The sequence below is a fragment of the Neovison vison genome, chromosome 6 (assembly GCF_020171115.1).
Source record: "Neovison vison isolate M4711 chromosome 6, ASM_NN_V1, whole genome shotgun sequence".
Taxonomy (NCBI): domain Eukaryota; kingdom Metazoa; phylum Chordata; class Mammalia; order Carnivora; family Mustelidae; genus Neogale; species Neogale vison.
The window spans coordinates 152,840,241-152,861,353 of NC_058096.1; the positions used below are offsets into that span (position 1 = coordinate 152,840,241).

Sequence of the window (21,113 nt, forward strand, 5' to 3'; positions counted from 1 at the left end):
AAACACTTTATAAGTCCTACTTAGTTGAATCAAAAACAAAACCAGCTGACTTGCTGAAATTCAGATTTGCCAACTAGAAAAAAATACAAGAGCTAAGTTAATTAAGAATATGACTGGATCCTTTAGAGAATTGAAAAATAAGCTAAAATATATAGAACAGTTTCAGAATTACAATAGAGGCTGATTCAGTAACATATATTATGATTAGTATTTGAGCATTTCAACAAGAATGCATTTATATGAGATCATAGTTTTTGCCCAGCTAATAATAGTCAAATTACTCAAAAATTATATATAATCCTTCCCTTTCTTAGAGAGTTTTAAGCAGGTGGCTCATTTTTAACACCAAATTTCTTCTAATTTTTTTTTTCATTCTTTTCCTGCTTCACATTTATACTGAATAATGCTTAGGCACATCATAAGCTTTGTGTAAATTGATGGTTTACCAAGGGTTAAAATTCCGTAAGGTTCTGGAAAGTCAGAGAGAGAACACTATTACTTTGTTGATGTTTAGCGGTGTCCAGAATATGGCTATACTTTTTTCTCAAACTGTCACTCTTACACTTTGATATGCCATCAGAGATTCCTTTTATCTGAATTTTTGATTGGCGTGTGTAGTGGCTATTATGCAATTGAAATGGATTCTTTTAATCAAATTTCTCCACCTTACTGCATCTTTTCCATTGCTTTATCTATTGCTGGGAATAGGTGGCTTGGTATCATGGAAAGAACAGTGGGCATTAGAATTAAACCTGAGTTCAAAGCCAGGTTCTGCCCCTAACTAGCTATGGTGTGTTAGGTTACTTAACTCTCTGAATTTTGATTTCCTCTTTTACCAAGGAGGAAAATAATATGTACATCCCAGTGGTGGTGTGTTAAATGGAATGATATATGTAACATACCTAAAACCATGTGTGACACCCGCTAGATGCTTATCAAATGAGCCACCTTTATCTCTCTACCTCAAGTGGCTTCATAATGTGGCCATTATGTTCATTAATGTGGCCATTCAGTCCAGGTCATCAGAAGGAATATAGAACATTATCAAGGTCATAGTACAAGTCTCGGCCCATTCTGTTTCATTTGGCATAAATTATTTTTCTCAAGTTTCTACTTCCTTAGCTTCTAATCTTTTCAGAATTGTAAACCCAAAAGTCCAGAGAAGCCAGCTAAGTCACATTAATGAATAAAGCCGATGGAGATCAAGCAAGACAGCCTGGAAACATGTCAAATTTAGTCTAGATTTATCATGTCACAAACATAGTTATGTAATATAAGTACACATGATATTGGAGATTATATCTTAAATGAGAGATATTTTCATGCAATAATAGTAACTGCTCTGTCTGAGTGTTGGATGAATCAATCATAGGAAGAAGAGGTACCTTGGCAGCCTTGTCTAAGGAAGGCAGCCCCAGCTCAACTCCAGAAAGCTATTGCTATATGGTCATACTGACTCAAGGTGGCCTCACCTTCCCATTTTTTTAAGCTAAGCTAAATATTTGCACTTTAACAGGCAATCTCCCTGCATTTGAATATCAGTCCCAGTTTGTCCTAAGTGCTCTCAGTTTGTGACTCCTGCCCAAGGTTTTCCTGGTTCTCCTCTGATGTCTCTGGCCATTGCTTCTTCTTTGCTTCTAAAGGCTGCTAAGCCAGGGTTTCATTTTTAACTTCTCATTCATACATGATTTCCTTAAGCAACCTCATCCACTTTCATGGTTTTGAACTCTGCCTTCTATGCTGAAGACCCCTAAAACTGAGTCCTCAGTGCTAACCTCATCTTAGACTTTTTAAAAATCACTTAACCAACAACTTGCAAAATAGCTCCATGTAAATCTCCTTCCAACATCTCAAAGTCAGTACAACACAAACTAACCTCATGAGTTTCCCCAATTTCCTTTCCACTGACCCTCTTCCTCTTCTGTGTTTCTGCTCCTTAATTCTTCTCCAACTAATCCCATGACCATTTGCCCAGGCAATCCAATGCTACACTTAGGACTCAATCTCGACTCTTTGCTTTTCCCTCACCACTAGATGCAACTATTCAAGATCCACCAGTTCTGTCCATAGAAGTTTGTCAACTACATCCCTTCCTCCACATTTCTAGAGTCTCTACCCTGGGCCTCATTTGATTAATTGTAATAGTCTCCTAACTGACCTTAGCTTGCTCCAATCCATTTTCTACCATGTTGCCACGGCCAGTCAATCTAAAATTATCTGACTATGTGTCTTTCTTACCTGTAACTTCTCAGAAGCTTTCAGATGTCTAAGCTCACAGAAACTCTGCAAGACAAGGTGTGAGCAGTGACAACTCTAGATTAACACGGGATCCTCAATGCCAGAAACAGGTCCCAAAGGCAGGGCAGAGAGAGATCCAGTGAATAATCCAAAGTAGGCAGGGATCAGGGTTGATACAGGTTGGAGCCAGATTAGAATTTTCCATTTCTAGAAAGGGGAACTTGGGCCACAGGTCATGTCCCACTTTTCTTTCTGAGATCCCTGGGATCAAGAAGTATATTAAGCCAAAGCCTCTTTTTTTATTGTCATAAAATTAGATGTATTTGAGCCCCTATAATTCCAAATTTTGAAATGGGTACCATGTAGTTTGACTAACCTTTGTCTACTATTTGCAAACTCAAATGTTTATTGTTGAATTCCTTGCCCATTTTTAAGCTGGGCAGAATCTGCAGGCCTTAGGAGAAATGAATTGTATGCAAGCAGTATAACTTTTATCCCAGGACTCTGCTGACCTTGAAGAATTTTCTAACTTTACTGCTTTTATTTATTTATTTATTTATTTGTCATAGGATTCCCTCTATAGAACCAAAGCACCATTATCCATAATTTCTTATCACTCCATTGTAAGCTTTAGCAGAAACCACTGGGGATTTTACTGTGTTATGAGAACCTCCAAAGTGCATGACAATCTTGTTTGACAAGTTTCTTATCTCCTTTTCATTTGTTCAGTTGGTGGTCACCAGTGGCTTACAATGTCACCAGAATCTGTTCAAAGAAATAAAAAGTTTTTGTTCTGCACATTCCTTATCTGCAGTTCTGTTTGTGCTCTCGAATCCACTGGTGATTTGTGACATCACTGGAGTCCCATGGTGTAACCATAGCCACGCACAAAGATAATCTTCTAATTGTAATCCATTTGTTCACCATGGTTCTCTACATTTTTCAGTCATGCCATTCCATTTTTAATGCTATAAAATTCTGACACTGTCAGGTGAAAATCCTGAACTATTCGTTTTGCCTGGAGATTTTCTTTCCTCAAGTATTAGCTATGAATATGAGTATTAAGATTGACAGTGATAAAAGAAAAAAGCAACATAAGATGTTAAGTGGACTCAGGATTAGGAACTAGTATTACAAAATCATAACTGGTAATGAGTATACTTTCAGGAAAATGTATCAATTAATTAAAAATAGTCAAGTACAAGAAATAAAATATAGATAAAGGGAAATAGTTCTAAAAATGTATTTAGTCTTAGTGTAAGATAATGAACTTTGATGGTAGTCTTGTAAACAATAAGTAGGCATTAAGTGAGATCCTAGTATCAGGAAAGTTTATCTGCAAATATCAAGCTTTTGCTGCTTAAGAAATGGATTCTGAGTTGAAATATGTTACAACAGAGTACAAAAGCCCCAATAGATAAAATACCAAAGCACATGAACGGATAGGTAATAAAGGAGGAGCAGGATGCCAAAACACATATTTAAAAAAGTAATTAAGGAAACAGTAATTTAATCAAATACTTACATGGACATATACACATAACCCATCAAATGAAGTTATCAAAATAAAACACATCGCTGATGAAGGTGTGAAGAAATAAACATTCTCAATCACTGACAGTGGGATGATAGAAATCTAAATTTGTAAAAATGTCAGTTGAATAGCAAGTCAAGACACTTCAAAACAGCTCTGCCAATTCACCACGCAGTTAGAGTTTTGAGAAGCTATTTTATAGAGATATTCTAAATAACAGAAAAGCCTTTAGACCTCAGAAATATCCAGCCCTATGTTCTTTATAATGGCTAATAAAGAAGAATGATTAAATAAATTATAATCCATTCATAAACCAGAATGTGAGGCAGCATGAAGTTATAAGTTTAAAATAGGAAAGAGATTATTATATTAAATCAAAAGAGCAGGATATAAATTTGCACATGTGGAAATATAGTATCAACTATGAAAAAAAATTATGCAATAAGGCTGTAAGAAATTCAAAATAAGTGTGGTTATTTCCAGATGATGAGATTGGAGATAATTTTTATTTTAATCATTATCCTTTTCTACATTGTCCAAGTATTCAACAATGAGCATGATTTACTTTTGTGATTTATTTTTTAATGTTATAAATATATTCTTGGGAAATGACTAGTGACAGGGTCATAAAATCAACTTTTTTTTTTATTTGTAGCAATAATATGTGGTTGAAGTTTTCGGTTTTTTTTTTTTTTTAAGGTACTAGGAAATACTATCACTATTAATAAAATGTTTGAAGTTCCTTTAAAAATGATTCTACTTATTTTCAATTTGGGATTACAATGAACTCACATTCACATACCTGTTTTGAGACATCAAATAACTCATGTCCAAGGTTTATTTGCATTTGAATCTTTGATGCATGTTGGGTTTTGCTGGCCAAAGTGCCTTGCAATGTCCAAGTCTTAATCTATCTTCTCACATGCCATTTGCTCATGAGAGAGGGATTAACATCAATCATTTTAGGGCTAGGAGATTAAATGGAGACATTTGTGATAGTCCAAATTCAGTTATCAAGGAGGTGGGAAAATGAAGTTTGAGGTTTTTGTTTTTAAAATGGAATGAATGATGGACATGTGTCTAGAATAAGGGTCACAGAAAATCATCTATTTAATCATGTTTTGGCAGTTTATTTGAACGTGAGTGCTATCTGGTCCCTTTTACACAGTTTGCCCCTCTAAGGGAAGTTAGGGCTAGATGAGAACTTTCCATTTTAGAAGGGGGGCCTTGGGCCATAGGCCATGTCCCACTTTTCCTTTTTAAGATCCTTGACTAAAGGAATTAGATTAAGCCGAAGTTTCATCTTTTAAAAAAGCAGATATATTTGGTTTCACATAACCTGAAATTTAGAAACGGGTGTCACGTAGTTTAAATTAACTTTTATCTACTATTTGTCCCTTCCAAGGCTATGACACTTTGGAAAAAGACAGCAGTCATCTGTTGAATAGATTCTGCTCTGTTTATCTCTGCTCTCACCATTTTAGCCCACAAAGCTTCTTGGCCTTGCCCAACAGTCACTGGGATCAGAGCCAAGACTGAGTGATTACTAATGAAATTCCGATTTCAGAAATGTTTCAATCTCTATAGAGTGTGGGAATATGCACATTTTTTTATTTATCTCTTTAAAAATTTTAGTTCTTTCTTTTGTTCTCCAGAATTTTGTTTCACACTGTGTTTTGGGCCCCTTCCAGATGGGCTGCCTTTTAGAACATGTGCATCAACCAGAGAGGGTAAAAATTTCACAGCGATTCTCCCAGGAGGGGCCAAAATGATGACAGACTGAGGAAGATGACGGAATCCTAGGATAGAATGTACTTCCCTAGCAGGTCACAGGGGGGCCTCACAACATATACCCTGTGGCAATTCTGGGGACCATTGTATCAACTGTCAAGTAGGGGTCATAGTGCCTTGAGCATTTGAGGGCAGGGGGTTTAGGCAACCATATGACATACAGTGGGCACTTCCACGTTTTAGAGCTAAGATTCTATTTTATTTTCTTTTGTACTTCATTGCATTCTTTCTCATGCTCTTTTCATTCAAAGATTCAGTCCCAAGACAGGATTATGATACTCCACCAGCTGTTGTGTCAGGTAGGAAAATTCTAATTCCTTTAAGATTTGATTGGAGGGGAGAGATGGAGGTTGCCTGGTTTTCTCCAAAACTCTTTAAAGCAGTGATTCTCAATAGGGCTGGGTACAGGAATTTGAATTTCAGTTCTGGGACTGACAGTGAGATAGCATATGTGGTTCAAAAAAGTTTATCTTTAATATTCCAATCCAGTTTTGCATATGGAACATGAGTATGTTGCTCTTGAAATAAAAAATGAAAGCTCAAAGATATTTGGTTTGTGAAGAATACACAGAAAATAGAGTCTATGTTCTGTGTATCAGTGAATCTCAGTGTGAGAAGGATTCATCAGAATTTCTGGGAAGTGGGAGAAGGATATTTATGTTTATCAAAAGAGGGCACAGATTAATAAAAACTAGTTTGAGAAGCACTGCTTTAGAGACCAGAAATCTTCTGAAATCAGAAAGTCATTCCATTTTGCTTGCGCAACACCCAGTGTAGTATCTGACACATAGTAGGTTCTTGATATAATTGTTTGTTGAATGAATTGAAAGTTCAAATTTGTTCTATAAATGGTATTTTGGATATGGGAAGAGAAGCTGCCAGTGTTCTATTTGTACAACAAAGTGGCAGAGATTGATATGAGAATGCATTAGCATCTTGAGGATTTTAATTAGTAACATTTAAATTGTTTTGTAAAATTCAGTGGTACACTTTGTAAGGGGTATATGTATATGAAGAGGTTGGTTTTTATTTGGAATGGCACAGATCGTCTGTGCTTTTACCTTAATTTCGAATTTTGATTTCTTGCAAAGAGGAAAATGGGCACGATTTTTCATTCTTGTTGACTTTTTTAACTAAATAAAATACTGGCAGCCTGAGGAGCTTTGAACTCTCTGATCCTTTGATGTGTTAGATGATGAGGACATGAAATCTAAACCAAGAAGGGCATTGGTGTGACAGAGCAAGAGACAAAGGCCAGAAAGAGCCCAAGGGGCAGTAAAGTCTGGCAAGTGAACGGTGGTTTTCAAGCAGAGAACACTGTGTTCTTGACCACCTGGTTTGCCTGACCCAGCATCTGAAGAGTAATCTGTTTCTCATGTCTTGTGGACTTGTTTAATTATGCTCATGGCTGAATACGCATCTTAAAAGTTCAGTTGAGAAACAATCAGTTAGCTTTCAGCTGTAAAGTCACTTTGGTCCTCTTGAAAACTCTATAAATTGTCATTAATTAAAATATCACTGATCTTTCCCAAAGTGTATTACCGGTCATAGCTTAACATGCCTATTTCATTTAGGATATGTGATGCTTGGGAAGGGAAGATACTTCATTCAATGCATACAGCCTTGACTTTTTTTAAATATGTGGCTTCCACTCTTGATAATTCACCAATATTAATCATAGTGGAAGACAAAAACTGGAACTTGCCTTCAACTAAGTTGTACGATTTCACTTTCAAGAACGAAATTAGCAAAAACAACAACAAGGAAACATCAAAAGCATTTGCTAGATAACAGTCATAGGTAGGGCTCTTACACAAATCAATTGAGGCAAGACATCTGGCTGCTTGGAGCTCTCACCTAGTTCCATAGACAGACAGATACCACTAAAAGTTCTTCAGCAGAGAAATTACTTAGAGTAGTGCTTGGAGAAACTTAACCCAGCAATTTTGTGTGTGCTTAAGGAATAAAAACAATAATCGCATAGAATAGTTAGAAAAGCCAAGTATGATATCACTAGAATAAAAAAAAAAAAGTGTTACTATCCCAGCTGTAGAGTACAAAAGAAGGGACTAATATGGAAGTAACAGAAAAAATAAGATGGGGGCAGGATGGGAGTGTCACAGTCCCTTCCCCCATACAAGTTTGGATTGGTGGTTTGACATATTACGAATTTGCATAGACGTCTTTGGCATGTTTGATCTATAGCTAAATGAAAATAGACTACTTACCTTCCAGAAGTGTGTTAATTGTCCTGGTGGGCACAACTTGAATGACTTCTGAAAAATAGTGTATCATTTGCCCAACCCTTGACCAAATCAGGAGAGTAAAATGGGCAAAGGTGTTATAACAGTTTCTTCTCATATCTCCAAATATGCCCACACTAGACAACTCAAATAATAATAAATTCTTTGCCAGTGTTGGAGCTGACAAAACTGCCATAATGCATCTGAGTTCAAGATGTCTGGTTGGTAATCTACAGAGACATAACCCAACCTAATTATCATTCGATCAACCCATCAAACATTTATTGAACACCTTCTGAGTGCTAGGCACTACACGCAGGTACTTGGAATACAAAGATGAATAGATAATAGACCAATGTTAAAAAATACCATGGTCTAATTTAATGTTGTTCTTCTTATTGTTGTTGTCATTGTTTGTGATGTTTAAATGTACAATGTATGAAGGAACTAAAATCTAGAATCCAATAAGATCAGGAATAAAGTAAATTCTGAGCTGGATTTGGAAGGATAATAAGATGTTAGTAGTTGGGCAATAATGGGTAAGGTACATGATGGGAATGGGACAGGATATGTAAACTCTTAGAAATAAAGGTATATGAGGTGATTAGATGATAGCAAGTACTTGGCATTTTTGCAATGAAATGTCACAATACAGGCACCAAGGCTAGGTCAGGGTAAATCTGATTTTAGGCAAAGGCTCATCTTTGAGTCACAAGTCACTTTGTTCTTTTATTTACTCAAATAGTATTTATTGGAAACATACCATATAGCCATCATTGTGTTGGGTGCTAGATATACAACTTCCTTCTAAAAACCTAAGGTTGAAGTAGGAAATGAGATACAAACAGGTGATTATGACACAGTATCAAAGTGTTTCTATGTAGACAAATATATGATGTTTAAGTTTATAAATTTTTCAATAAGGTGCCTAAATTCAGAATCTACTTATGTCACAAGTTCTAGAAACTTGGGAATTTGCTTATATTAGTTACCTGAGAAAATAATAAAAATTATCTCATAAAGTTGTTGTGAGTATTAGAGGTATTAAGATATATTAGCCCATGGGGCACCTGGGTGATTCAGCTGGTTAAATATCTGACTCTTGATTTCAGCTCAGGTGAAAATTCTGAGGGTTGTGAGATCAAGCCCAGAGTTCGGCTCCGCACTGGGTGTGGAATCTGCTTAATACTCTCTCACCGTCTCCCTCTGCCCCTCCCCTAATGCACCCACACTCTCTCTTTCTAAAAAAAATAAATAAATAATATCTTTTAAAAAAATATATAGCCCACTTAGAACAGAACCTGGCATAAAATAAGTGTTCAAGTGTTATTAGCAATAGCTATACTAGTCATTCTTGTTACAAGGTGCTATGATGGCAAAAAGAAAAAAAATCAACATATAGTAGAGAAGTCAGAAAAAGAGGAAGAAACCTCTAAATGGAGGCATAAGGAGACTTAGGGATTAGTCAAGTAAAAAGTGAGTTGGAGAAGGAAAATTTCAGACCAAGATTGCAACATATATAAAGGCTCATGGGTAGCAGGACATAGAAAATTCAGGGAAGTAAAAATGGTCCAATGGCATAGAAACACATATAGAGAGATTGGGAGTGGATAAAACAGGCCTGGAGAAATAAACTGGAGCAAAATAAACAGATATGATTACTTGAAGTCTATCTTGATGGCAGTAAATGCTAAATGGTTTTAAGTTGGAGACTGACATGACCCTGGATACAGTTTAGTGAATACATTGAGACATAAAATTAGAAAAGAGACATAAAATTAGAGACATAAAATTAGAAAAGGGGGCCAGAACTCAAGAACATGAGCCCAAAATGAAGTTGGCATTTGTTCAAGATGTGGAAATGAGAATGCAATGCAAACCTAGGATATATTAACTGACTGGCTGTCAGAACAGAAAGATAGAGAAGATTTAAAGGTAGTTCCTGAAGTTTCTGGCAACTCAGTGGCCTGAGGTGTCATTTGCTGTGATCTGAACCAGAGGACAGAGGATCAAGTTTGGCAGGAAAGAGACCAAGTTCAGGACTGTATGTTTGAGCTTCGGATGTCTGTGAGGCATCCAAATCGAAATAATCAATAAATATTTGGATGTGTGTGTCTGGAAGGTAGAATTCTGACAGCTGCCAGCTAGAGATGAATTCTAGAGATATCAACATGGAATTAAGTCATGTTACCCAGAGAATGTTCTTAGAATGAAGAGAAGTAGGCAGATCCTTAAACATATAAAATGGGCAGAAAAAGGAGTCCAAAACAAAGATTGAGAAAGACAACTACAGACATAAAAGGAAAACCAAGATTATGAGGTTTCAAACAAAGCCAAAGTAAGAATGCATTTCAAGAGATTCTCCGGTAAGATGAGTCCTTAAAAGAAAGCCATTGGATTATGTTACATGGATGTCACTAGCCAACTGGATGGGAAAGGTCGAAACAGTGAATGTCCTGTATGGAAGTAGATGCAGCAAGTGCCAGAAACTTAGCAGATTTGACTTTGAAGAAGAGTAGACAAGATAAAACTAAAAACAAATGGAGAATGGAATTGACTGATGTTCTGATTTTTTTTAGATGTTTTTAGATGGGAAGTATTTGGTTATGACATAAAGGAGCCAGGAAAGTATTCTAGAGTTTGAAAATGTCACTTATAAAGGGCATGAGTGAAAGAACTAGGTCACTGAAGAAAGCAAACATCTCTTGTGGGAATGTGGGAAGATAGGAGGAAGGCTTGATATATGTACTTATAAGTCTGTCAGTGTAGGAATAGGATATTAAAGGATTATTATGAGATAAATACTATTTTTTTATGTGAAGTATTAAGTGGCATCTTCTGAGAACAAGTAGGAAATGGTAAGAGAAGGGATTTAAAGAGATTTGGAAAACTGTGAAGTATGAAAGCAAACCACCAATATATACAAAGTTTGAGGGGCGTACTAGAGATCCATTAGAAGCTAAAGATTATGGATTTTTGTGTTGCCAATATGTGAGGATGTTTGATTTTCTGCTGTAGTGATCAGTAGCCAAGAAGGCAGACAAGTAGATTAATCCAGGGCTAAGGTTTTACTGACTGGAGTGAGAAAAAGGCCAATATGTGCTGACAGTATTGGCAAGAGAGTGATTAAGTGACAAACCATAGTTTCCAGATCAATAGAAAGAGAAAAGTGGGCCATAGGGATGGGAGAGAGGGAGAAACAGGGAATATAGAGAACAGAGGTCTCCAGGATATATATGAAGTGGTCAGAAAAGACTTGGGTTTAAGATTATGGATAATGAACTGTTTCTTGGCAAAGTCAAGGTCATGAAGAAGGTGGCCAAAGGTGGACTTGAGGTGAAGGTGCCAAAGGTTAAAGAAATCAAGCAATATGAACCTAAAAGACCACTGTTTAAGTGGGTATTTTTGTAAGTCTGGATTTGTTTGTTTGTTTGTTTTTTGATATTAATAAGGTGTCAGCCAATCACTGATAGGACATATTTCTGGAACATGTTATAAAGACACTAAAGACCTTTCCTCTTAGAATTTTTAAGAATGAAGTTCTTCAGATTGTTTTTCAGTCCATAACCCTACCCCTCTTCTCCCAACCCCTCTCCCCCACTGGTGGGAGGTTGGGGTACCAGGTGGTGGGTATTATAGAGGGCACAGCTTGCATGGAGCACTGGGTGTGGTGAAAAAATAATGAATACTCTTTTTCTGAAAATAAATAAATTGGAAAAAAAAAAAAAGAATGAAGTTCTTTCCAGAACACTTGAAATATAGATCTAACTAAAGGCAGAAACATGTATCAGATCAGTGTTTTTGAGGGCCTGATTTGTGTATTGTCATGATACTGCCAATGATTTTAGGAGTATAGAGACTCAAACTTGTAATTTTTACTCTAGCAGCTGTATAGGCACTTCAGTGTGAATTTGAATGTCGAGCTGAATGTCATCAAACACTCAGCTTTAGCTTAAGAGATACTTCGCTTAGGAAAAGTTTTAGGTAAATAGTTAAAATGTGAATTCTTTTTTTTTTTTTTAATAATTCTGGAAGAATATGAGAGAATCAAGAGTGGCGATGTCCAAAAAAACTGTCTTACAATTTGGAAATGGAGTCCTAGATTTATTTCACAGGACTCAACTCTCCTTGTCAAAGTCTCTGCTACACCTCATCCAGGTTATTTCAAGGACAGAAGACAGAAGGCCGGAACTACCATGTTTATTTTCATTCAAAATCACAAGAAACTATTATCTTTTTAGTGTTTCTTTGCCCTAACAATTATAATTTTTTAAAAGGTGCCCCCATTTAGGCAAATTTCAATGAAAAAAAATGGCAAATAAAACATCATTTTTTTCTATTCACAGTTGGAATACTACTGATAATTTTTGTCAGATTTTTATCTCAGTTGCTCTGAGCTGAATTTCCATGAACGGCATCATCAAGAAATCAAGCAAGACTACTATGGACAGGAAACCAAAGTAGAACCAAAAGTCATTCTTCTTTTCTAAAAACCTTAGAGTTCAGAATTTGAACCTGTGTTTGGGAAAAATGAAAAAAAAAAAAAAAAAAAGGAGCCCAAAACTGCATTTACAGGAATCCATAGAACTTCTGGAGCATATATGCATTTTCTGTTTCTACATAACAGCTAAAACAGGTTGAGAATAGTCAACGTTATCAGGGTAACTTCACAATGAGGCTTCACAGGAAGGCATATGTAAATCACCTTAGAGCTACACTCAGTGTGGTCAAATATGAACTTGAGTGTCAGATTCCTAGCCAGGGAGTCATGCTTTAAGAATAAAGTCCTTCACAGGGGTACTTGCCTGGATTTAGACCAAATTCACTGTGAAAATATTATGCTGTTTTTGCTGCACATTGTCTGTGCTAATCAGTAACATCAGTTTGCATTAGAAAGTAATGCATTGCATTAATTTGGAATTGGTGATAGTCTACCAAGGATTTGGTTGAAGCCTGCCTCTTCTGGGATGGGAATCACTTTATAAAACTAGCCCCTAATTGGGGACATGGGTGTATTTGAGCTATTTGAAAGAACAAAACCATTTTTCAAGCTCTAAATAAAATTTGTTTTCATGGATACTATGAGCTAATTACAAATGATTTCCATCCCTTAATTAAAAATTAGGTCCATTAGTACCTCCAATTAGCAACAATTAGCCATTAAATTGTATTTACTGTAAAAGACCTGACACAGAGTTATGTGTTCCTACAAGCCATGCATGAAAATTGGTTTCATTTCTTTGCTCAAATGCATCTATTTTAATTACAAAATTGCCTTTGTTTAAATGTACTAATTGATTGTTTCTTTTCAATAAATTTTAATAAGGGAGACTTTGTTCTACTTATTATTCACTCATTCAACTAATATTTATGAGCTCCTAGAGTACGACAAAGAACCAAGACTGGATGATATAAAATAGAGATGTACCCATTTCCTTCAAGGAACATAGAATCTGACAAGAGAACACTGGGCTGTAATGACTTGTCATATCACACAGCATGCGACAGGTATCATAAAAGCAGTTTGCAGAACACACTTTGTATGAGTATTTGACAAATAGGCATGAGCATGCTGTTATTGTGTTCCTGCTAGTGCATTTATACTGTTCACTACATTACAAAAATAAAGCCTTAAAGACTTTTCCTGTGGGGCCATAGTGGTTTATTGCTTTATTCAAGTAACTGATAACTAAAGGGAGCTTAAGTCAGTCAATGGTTCTGATAAATAAACATCACTAAGGTAGTGCATCACTAAGGTAGGCAGTTTTGGGGAGGATGGGTATGGAAGGAGTTGGAAGACAAGGATGCGAAATTTTTGTGTTATCTTCTAATCCAGCAAGTTTTTCTGTAAAAGTCCATACTATAAATATTTTAGGCTTTGACGACCATACAGTGTATCATAATGATTCAACTCTGCCTTAGGGGTAAAAACAGCCACAGACTGTGTATAAATGGATGATTGTGGCTATATACCAATAAAGCTTTATTTATAAAAATGTCAACATGCTGAATTTGGTCTATGGGTTATATAGTTTGTCCACCTCTGCTCTTATCAATTCATTTCACAAGTATTCCAAGTTAAATACTTTACTGACATTATAAATAAGCATGAAGTACATTTCATTTTAAAATTGGCATTTTTGTGTTTTTTTATTTCATTGAAGACATATGGAATATCAGAAAGGCAGACATGGGAGAGGTTTAGATAAAGACAGAGAGAGAAACTTCTTAATATTTTAGTGTATACAGCATAATTATTTGTGGAACTGAAGTATTAAAACTCTTAGTATATTTAAAAAAAAAAATTTTTCGAGGCACCTGGGTGGCTCAGTGGGTTAAGCCGCTGCCTTCGGCTCAGGTCATGATCTCAAGGTCCTGGGATTGAGTCCCGCATCAGGCTCTCTGCTCAGCAGGGAGCCTGCTTCCTCCTCTCTCTCTCTGCCTGCCTCTCTGCCTACTTGTGATCTCTGTCAAATAAATAAATAAAATCATTTAAAAAAAAATCTTAACACTACATAGGACAGGCCTGGGAGGGCTGGAGATGGGGGTCAGAGCAAATTTCCCTGGGTGAGGCAGCACGCACAAGACATGGAGAGACAGCATCCAAGGTCCTATTTCTTTGCAGCAGAATCCCTCCAATGAGTAGCAGCCATGGGCCTAGGGCATTCCACAGCATCAGGGACATAGCATCCCTTAATACCCCAACCATCCCCAAGGGCAGTACCTCTGTGATGGCAGCCAAGGGAGAGAGCATTTTCAAGACGAGTTTCAATATTAAAGGAAGCTAATTGCATGTGCGGGAATCAGCACATCTGGGCCTGAAAGCACATGGTTCCCTTTTTAATCAACAGCATGAAGTGGGCACGGGAGGTTCCCGCCAGAGAACCCAATCCTGAATTGACTATCGTGCGCAGCACTTGCCAGAGGCGGGCTTGAGACATCTGATCCTGGAGAGACGCGGCCTGACAGACAAGCCAACATTTCTCTAGACTCTGTGTTAAATTAGTTTATCAGAAAGCAAAATACCTGAACCGTATGATTGCACATCCCCATAGAAATGCTTTCTCAGAGTTAAACTGTAATGTTTTAACCTCTTCTTTCTTAGAGGGGTGACACATGACACAGACACTTAAACCACATTGCTAGCTTTCTAGAGACACTACAGTGGAAGTAATTGTCCATTATTTCACCCAATGTTCCCTATATAAAGAAGCCGATGATGAATTGCTGCCTGAGTTCAGTGTCTCGGCAAGTATCTCTCTCCAGATGAGCGGATATCCTTCTTTTTAACTGACATTCTAAAGCACATAACTTAATCTATTTCCCTTTTGGCCTTGGCTTTTAGGATGCTTCGCGTCAGATGCTGTGCATTGCACACATTCCCAGTGGCATGTTCTCTTGATTGCTCTGGACTCTTCATTGATTTGCTGGTGTTTTTAATTGTGCTTTTTAATATAGTGCTTAATTATTTAAACCCTTCATAGATTTCACTTGGAAATACAAAAGCTCTTATTTTTATGGTAAAAAGCGTAAATGAAAAAATGCAAATGGGCTCAGGGAAGTTGGTGTGCTATCAAGTCTCAGTGGTAAGATAAAATGAAAGATGATTGTGATGATGTGTTGATCTGATCTAAAAAATTGGCCAGCAGGCAGTTTTCATTTATTCACACACATGCAACTTGGAATAGGAAAAAGGATGGTATGATAATTAGAAATGGCTTTGAAAGTCAAGAAGGTGCTATGTGGTTCCTGGTCTAACTATTTAATAATTATTTCACAATGAATTTCACTTAAATTTTCTGAAGCTTAGTTCCCCGCCCCCAAGTACAGATAGTGCTTTAGCAGCTCTCTGTGTGTACTTAGCTGAGGATTGATAGAACCTCTTGAAAGTACTTAGTACATGCCTGAGTCATAATAGGTATTAAATAACAGAGGCTTCCTTTTCTTTTCCTTGCCCTGCATTCAGAGAAGTATGTTGGATATTTGCCATAAGAGATTGACTGAACCAATGCTGTTTTAAAATAGAGTTCCCAAACCCAATATTGAACAATGGAAGAAATATTAAAGGAGTTGATGATATTATCTTTCTTATTGTCTGAACTATGATAATATTATTAGTTGGATTAATATAATAAATAAAATTTAAAGCTTTTGTAACAACATAAGAAAATAATATTCACAATGGCAAGCAGAAAAGGTGACAAAATTGAGCTACTGTTACGATTTTGAGTCCTAGGCATGCACGTGAAGCTAAACAAGCATGCGTTACGTAATTATCATATGTGTTTTTAATTCTTTTTTAAGTTCTTTGAAATGTTGCTTCGCAGCTTGTGTCATTTGCTAAGACATTAACAGCATAGTCTTTCACTATATCTAATATTGGGGAGACATTGAAAGACCATGAAAACATGAGTGTGTTAGTATAAAGATGATTGTCATGATTAGATCAGTTGCAGTGGTAGCATTGGTGACCTCTAAAATTTTACCCACTTCTATTCTTATATCTCAGCACTATGGTATTTATGGTAGAGTTAAAAGAAACCTATTTCTTTGCTAAAAGTGGCTTCGAATTTTTTAACAATTCTGTAGCCTGAAGTCAGTCTTAATTTTTTATGTGAATTCATTATCCACCTACCAGATGGTGCATCTCCACTACAAGCTGACCACTCCTTCTAACACTGCCCATGTTGAAATCACATTTCAAATGATATGTTGTCATTTCCTGACTTGTTGATTTTAGCCATTCTGACTGGTGTGAGGTGATATCTCATTGTAGTTTTGATTTGTATTTCCCTGATGCCGAGTGATATGGAGCACCTTTTCATGTGTCTGTTGGCCATCTGGATGTCTTCTTTGCAGAAACATCTGTTCATGTCCTCTGCCCATTTCTTGATTGGATTATTTGTTCTTTGGGTGTTGAGTTTGTTAAGTTCTTTATAGATTTTGGACACTAGTCCTTTATCTGATATGTCGTTTGCAAATATCTTCTCCCATTCTGTCAGTTGTCTTGATTTTGTTAACTGTTTCCTTTGCTGTGCAAAAGCTTTTGATCTTGATGAAATCCCAATAGTTCATTTTTGCCCCTGCTTCCCTTGCCTTTGGCGATGTTCCTAGGAAGATATTGCTGCGGCTGAGGTCGAAGAGGTTGCTGCCTGTGTTCTCCTCAAGGATTTTGATGGATTCCTTTCTCACATTGAGGTCCTTCATCCATTTTGAGTCTATTTTTGTGTGTGGTGTAAGGAAATGGTCCAATTTCATTTTTCTGCACGTGGCTGTCCAATTTTCCCAACACCATTTATTAAAGAGGCTGTCTTTTTTCCATTGGACATTCTTTCCTGCTTTGTCAAAGATTAGTTGACCATAGAGTTGAGGGTCTATTTCTGGGCTCTCTATTCTGTTCCATTGATCTATGTGTCTGTTTTTGTGGCAGTACCATGCTGTCTTGATGATGACAGCTTTGTAATAGAGCTTGAAGTCCGGAATTGTGATGCCACCAACTTTGGCTTTCTTTGTCAATATCCCTTTGGCTATTTGAGGTCTTTTCTGGTTCCATATAAATTTTAAAATTATTTGTTCCATTTCTTTGAAAAAGATGGATGGTACTTTGATAGGAATTACATTAAATGTGTAGATTGCTTTAGGTAGCGTAGACATTTTCACAATATTTATTCTTCCAATCCAGGAGCATGGAACATTTTTCCATTTCTTTGTGTCTTCCTCAAAAAAAAAAAAAAACAACAAAAAAAAAACAAACAAATGATATGTTGTGTCCGTGGCACACAGCACTTGGAACAACCTAAAATCTTCTCAGTTTATTTAATGGGAGCCTTCCAGTCTCTTGTGGTTTATGGAATTGATAAAATATGTTTGAAATTGAGATCATATATAATATACTTAAATTACATGTGGATATTAAGTCTAACTTCCATGAGTTTTATATATGTATATATGTAAATTTTCAATTATATATGTATATTTATATTTGCATACATGTACACCTTTAAATGTGCATTTAAAATAAGATCTCCTGCTTTTGGGGATAATTTGTTTTCCCAAGTTGCAGATCACAAAATATTTATTCCTCCCGAAATCATGGTGATAATTTTTGAAGTCCACTTGTCACCCAAGATGCTGCTTATACGTTCCTCTTTTCTACCACTAACTTCTATTCATTTTGATGATGTCGAATATATCATGAACAGTATATTACTTCTTATCAGGCCAATCCTCTTTTACTTATCTGAACTGTGCACTTTGGTGCATTCACTGTGATTTAGCTTTGATACAATATTGATTGCAAAGCTATCAGCTATCTGACCTAGATACTACATATCAAAAACAATAATCAAGTTTCCCATCAAGTTTCCTTAAAAATTAAAATCAAAAAGTTGAAAAGATTTTAAACCAATGGTGCCCTTTAATTTACATGCAATGGACATATTTCAGTTGGCAGCAGAATCGTGCTGGATTCAGGGTAATGGATTGCAGGCCCCTATAAGGCATAAATTTAATTACTTTATGTGCCTGCTCTGCATCCAGCAGTCCACCCAAGAGACTTAGATCTGGGAAAGCACAGGACTCCAGATTCAGGAAATGGGAATTTCATTCATAATTGAGCAGTTACTTTAGCAAATCAAATATGTGGAGTTGGTTTAAAAAAAAAAATAATTGTTGAGGTTTTTGAGATATTTGTTCTGGAAGATTAAAGCCTACTAGTCAAAGAAGACCAGAGACCAACTATAGTCAAATAAAATTAGATTTACTAGCTTGAAAAATAAGGGAGAAGTTGCAGGTGAACCAGAGAACATCTCAGAAGAGGGACTTTGGAGGGACTCACAGTCACAGTATGACTTTGGGAAGGGCTTCAGGAGGTGGTAGTTTCTGCCCTGGGTGCTGTCAGGAAGTGGGGGTGGGGGCAACTGAATGATTGGGTGTATTAGTAAGTATTATCTAGTCAGTGAGAGGAACAAAGCAAAGCTAGAGTTGTCTTTGGTTATGATGCTGTAGTCACTCACATTAGACAGAAAAGGGAGGTGTTTAATTGTTTTTAGGTTTGCAAAATGCCCTTGCCTCCCTCTGTCCTTTATCCCGCAGTCATCGACTCTTCTTGTCTGATGATTGGTGATAACTCTTAAAAATTATTTAATTGGGAATACTATGACCTTGCTAATAGCTACCAGCTAATTAAAGATCATTTGAAAGATTTCCATAAATTCTTTTCTTATCTAAAGGGCAATTATAATGTTGCCTGATAAAAATATAACAGAACATTCAATGGCCTTGATAAAAGGTCAATACAAACATGAGATAGGTCAAAATGTGTTTTATTTATCATAAGCTTTGAGTATATATGAAAAGTACTGCTAGTGCAAAAATGAATCTTTGTGCACAAAGAATACTTTATGGTGCTGTGCTAAGTACTTGATGTGAATTGATTGGTTACATTTGATTGTCACAACTATTCAGTAAGGAAGTTTCCATGTCCTCTACAAAATGATTATTTACAAGATCAGCTGGATCCCCCACTCATATTTATGCTCCTTCAGCTGTTTTAAACTCCTCAACCTTCTCAAATTCCATACACAAGTCTTGCCATTTATACTAAGAAGATGGCTACGTCCTCCTTTATGAGAAGATGGATACCGTATTTGACCTGATCTTCCACAAATGTTTTCTCTTTACTTCGAAGAAACTGTCTGTTTCTTCATTCTTTCTCACTTCCTATCCCTTTGTATTTTGTCTAGTCATGGCCTTCTTTTTGTCAATGTTAACCCTTCCTTCTATGTTCTTGCCTTCATGTCTTAACTTCTGATGTTCTTACAGCAGTGATCCCACACACCTTCTTCAACATATACTTATCTATTGATGACATTTCCTCTGCTCAAACAAAAACAAAAACAAAAGTTGTGGATTATATTTGTTTTCCAGGGTACTGGTGTTAGGGCACTTTCTTTTTCTTTGCTCTCTTCCTCAGTGAAGTCATCTGCTTCCCTAGTTTTAGCCATCCTGCAGATGGCCTCCAAATCTCTATTGTTCATTCCATCCCTTGAGTTCCATGCCCCCATTTCTAGATACCTCCCAAACATCCCCCTTCCAATCCCCCCACCCTTGGCTGGCTCTCTGAAGCCCAGGCTTCATATTCACAATTCAAGACTCATAATCTTTCCTCCCAGTCTACTTTCTCCCACAGGCTTCCCTAGGATTCAAGCAAACCATTTTCAGTACTATTTCTCTAAGACAAGATTTTTAAAATTAAGTGTATCTATGAGTTTAGGATTGTTATATTCTTTGACAGTGGCTTGGAGTATATATAGCTCTTCCATTTGGGTGAGAATCATATGATTTAATACTCAACTGAGCTTGGAGTAGAGTTGAAAATCTCTTATACATTGACAAGTCATTTTTCTTCCAAGACATTTTGGCTCCCTCTTCCCCACATGCAGCTTTCTTTTTTTTTTTTTTTTTTTAATTCCACAATATACTTTGAATCTGCTCTCCATTTTTGAATCTTTCCATTCCATTCTACCACTCCAGTCCAGGTTGGGTCCCTGTTACCTTCTAATGTTATTATTGAAATGTCAGTACTTAGCCTTTCCCTTTCTTATTCAGCCTTCACACAACTGCCTGAATAAACATTGAGCTTAACATTTTACTTTAACATGATTTGCAAGGATATGATTTTAACATAACAATTAACTAAGGTAAATGACTACCCCTACTCTATTCTTTTATTGCCAGAGAGAAGGTACAGATTAGATCTCTGAATCTAAAGTCAACTTTTCTAACAGCAACAGTCCAACTTGCAAGCCAGTGCATACCAGAGATGTTAACACTACTCAAAGCTATGGATGACTTACAGAGATTACCCTACAGGGACGTGGGTGCTAAAAACTGCCTCACACTGTAGAACCACAATGATGATTGCTTATTGTTCTCTGTGTGAGTGCAGACCTAAATTTCTTCTGAGAAGAATCTTATCTTTCCTGCAGCTAACTTCCAAATAGTGAGAGGTTTATTTTGGGTGGAGTGAGTGGGTTTTCTTAAATTCTTCTTAGCTTCTTCAATTTGACACTATCTATCCCATGCCAAGTTCAGCTTTGGGATTTATGTGTTACCAACAGGAAAGAAAGCTACATTCCAAGTCCTTGTCAAGAAGTACAATTCCAGAATCACTAACGCTCATATATTTCAGAGCCTTGGCTAAAGGATAATAATATTTTTGGAGGAATATTTGGATAATATGCCATATATCCGTTCTCCTTAGTTATTTTAAATTATAACCTTGGATTAAGCTGAAGAAGCTGTCT

At 36.5% G+C, this 21,113-nt stretch overlaps 1 protein-coding gene across 8 annotated transcripts in view; it reads left to right on the plus strand.

Annotated features, from left to right (window-relative positions):
• Positions 1 to 21,113, plus strand: part of RBMS3 (RNA binding motif single stranded interacting protein 3) — a 582,541-nt gene that overhangs the window by 519,476 nt on the left and 41,952 nt on the right. For 5 of the 8 annotated variants that reach the window (XM_044252609.1, XM_044252610.1, XM_044252612.1 and 2 more), the window contains one exon: positions 5,815 to 5,862. The exons of the other annotated variants lie outside the window; for them this stretch is intronic. In XM_044252609.1, the coding sequence (XP_044108544.1) occupies positions 5,815 to 5,862 (48 nt within the window). The remainder of the gene's footprint in view (positions 1 to 5,814; positions 5,863 to 21,113) is intronic. 8 annotated transcript variants of the gene reach the window in all.